The sequence below is a fragment of the Sceloporus undulatus genome, chromosome 4 (assembly GCF_019175285.1).
Source record: "Sceloporus undulatus isolate JIND9_A2432 ecotype Alabama chromosome 4, SceUnd_v1.1, whole genome shotgun sequence".
Lineage (NCBI taxonomy): Eukaryota > Metazoa > Chordata > Lepidosauria > Squamata > Phrynosomatidae > Sceloporus > Sceloporus undulatus.
This window is the reverse complement of record NC_056525.1, coordinates 16,632,557-16,634,141: the sequence shown is the minus strand read 5'-3', so window position 1 is coordinate 16,634,141 and position 1,585 is coordinate 16,632,557. Positions and strand designations below refer to the sequence as shown.

Genomic DNA, 1,585 nt, shown 5'->3' with positions numbered 1-1,585 from the left:
GACCACCGCTCTAGGTCCTTCCCTGTGACTTTTGGTTAAAGTTGACCACTGAGTTGTGCCGGAGGACCTAGAGATTCCTAGAGAGGACAGATGAATCAAAGCCACAAAAGTCAAATGTGGAGAAGATGGGTGGACCAGGCTGGAGCCCCTTGCCTTTCTCCAGTGGGAAGAGAGTGGGTTAAAAGGGGCGGGAAAGGAATACATCCATATCCCCAGCTGTCTTTTGTTGTTTTTCAAGGGAGTAGCAGCAGGTGGCAAAGGCCAGCCTGGCTGAGGGAAGGCCTGGAGGAGGAGTCACTCCAGATCAGCCATACATACCTGCAAGGAGTCCTGCTCCCTCCTCAAGGGGCCTCTTAAGGGACTGCAATGCCCACACTCCCCACAGAACAGGCTGCTGGCTTTGGAGCTGAAGCTTGGAGCCCCTTCTTATTAGAGCCTCCTAAAGAAAGAAGGAGAGAGAGAGACCTCAGCAACCAGGCAGGAACGGAGGAACGATGCCGGCGAGGAACGCGTTTGTAACGGCTGCCTTTGCTCTCCTGACGGTGAGTGAAAGGAACGAAGGAGTAGTTCCAAGGAAATTTCGCTTGGCCCCCTCAGGACCCCTTGCTTTCTGGCCTCGGATGCCCTTTCTAAGGGTGTGCGCACGTAAAGAACGGGTTCCTTAGTTACCGTTACATTGCGATCGTTGCTTGGCGAAGCTCTCCAGGGGGTTTCTTGCCAAGTTTCTTCAGTTGGTTGCCATTGCCATCCTCTGAGGTTGAGAGAGTGGCTTCCAGAGTTTTCTAGGCTACATCCACACTGGAGAAATAACCCGCTTTGGCAGCGCTTTAACTCGTTGTCTGACTTTGCTATGGAATTCTGGGAATTGGAGTTTGTTGTGGGGCCCAGAGCTGAGGTCTGGGCCCCACAACAAACTCCAACTCCCAGAATGCCATAGCCTTGAGCCAAAAAAAAGAGTTAACGCGCTGCCAAAGCGGGTTATTTCCCCAGTGTGGATGCAGCCTTTAAAGTCCAAGGCTCCCCATGGTTATCCCTACTGCCCACTTTCTCCCTAAAACACCAATCTCCCAACCCACAAAGCTTTTTGATCCCTTTAGGATCCTGATCATCCAGCCCCGAAATGCACCCAATGCCTTGTCGCAAGCTTTGGAAGCTCCATCAATGAAGCCTATATCCCCAAGAGCTCATGCGCAGCGGTCCTCCATCGATGGCCCTTTAAGAGGTTTTTGTGGACTTCAGTTCCCAGAAGCCCTCAGCCACGTTGGCCAGTGGTCTGGGATTCTGGGAGCTGAAGTCCAAAATTCCCTTAAAGAGAGAGCTGTATTCTCTCTCTCTGTCTAGAACAAGTGATCAGTTTTAATAAGGGAGTAGGAATTTCATGGTCACTTTCTTATGGTTTCAGCTGTACTGTGCTTTTAAACTGTAAGCCGCTTTGAGTCCCAATTTTGGAGGGAAAGCAGGATATTATTAGTATTATTAAATATGTACTACATTATATATATATAATATACATTACATATAATGTATTACATATTTAATAATAATAATAATAATAATAATAATAATAATAATAATAATAATAATA

At 47.7% G+C, this 1,585-nt stretch overlaps 1 protein-coding gene across 1 annotated transcript in view; it reads left to right on the top strand.

Moving 5' to 3' along the window:
• The first annotated feature begins 494 nt into the window (after window positions 1-494).
• Window positions 495-1,585, top strand: part of CDH26 (cadherin 26) — a 59,796-nt gene continuing 58,705 nt past the window's right edge. The window contains exon 1 of the mRNA XM_042462446.1: window positions 495-542. Within this exon, the coding sequence (XP_042318380.1) occupies window positions 495-542 (48 nt within the window). The remainder of the gene's footprint in view (window positions 543-1,585) is intronic.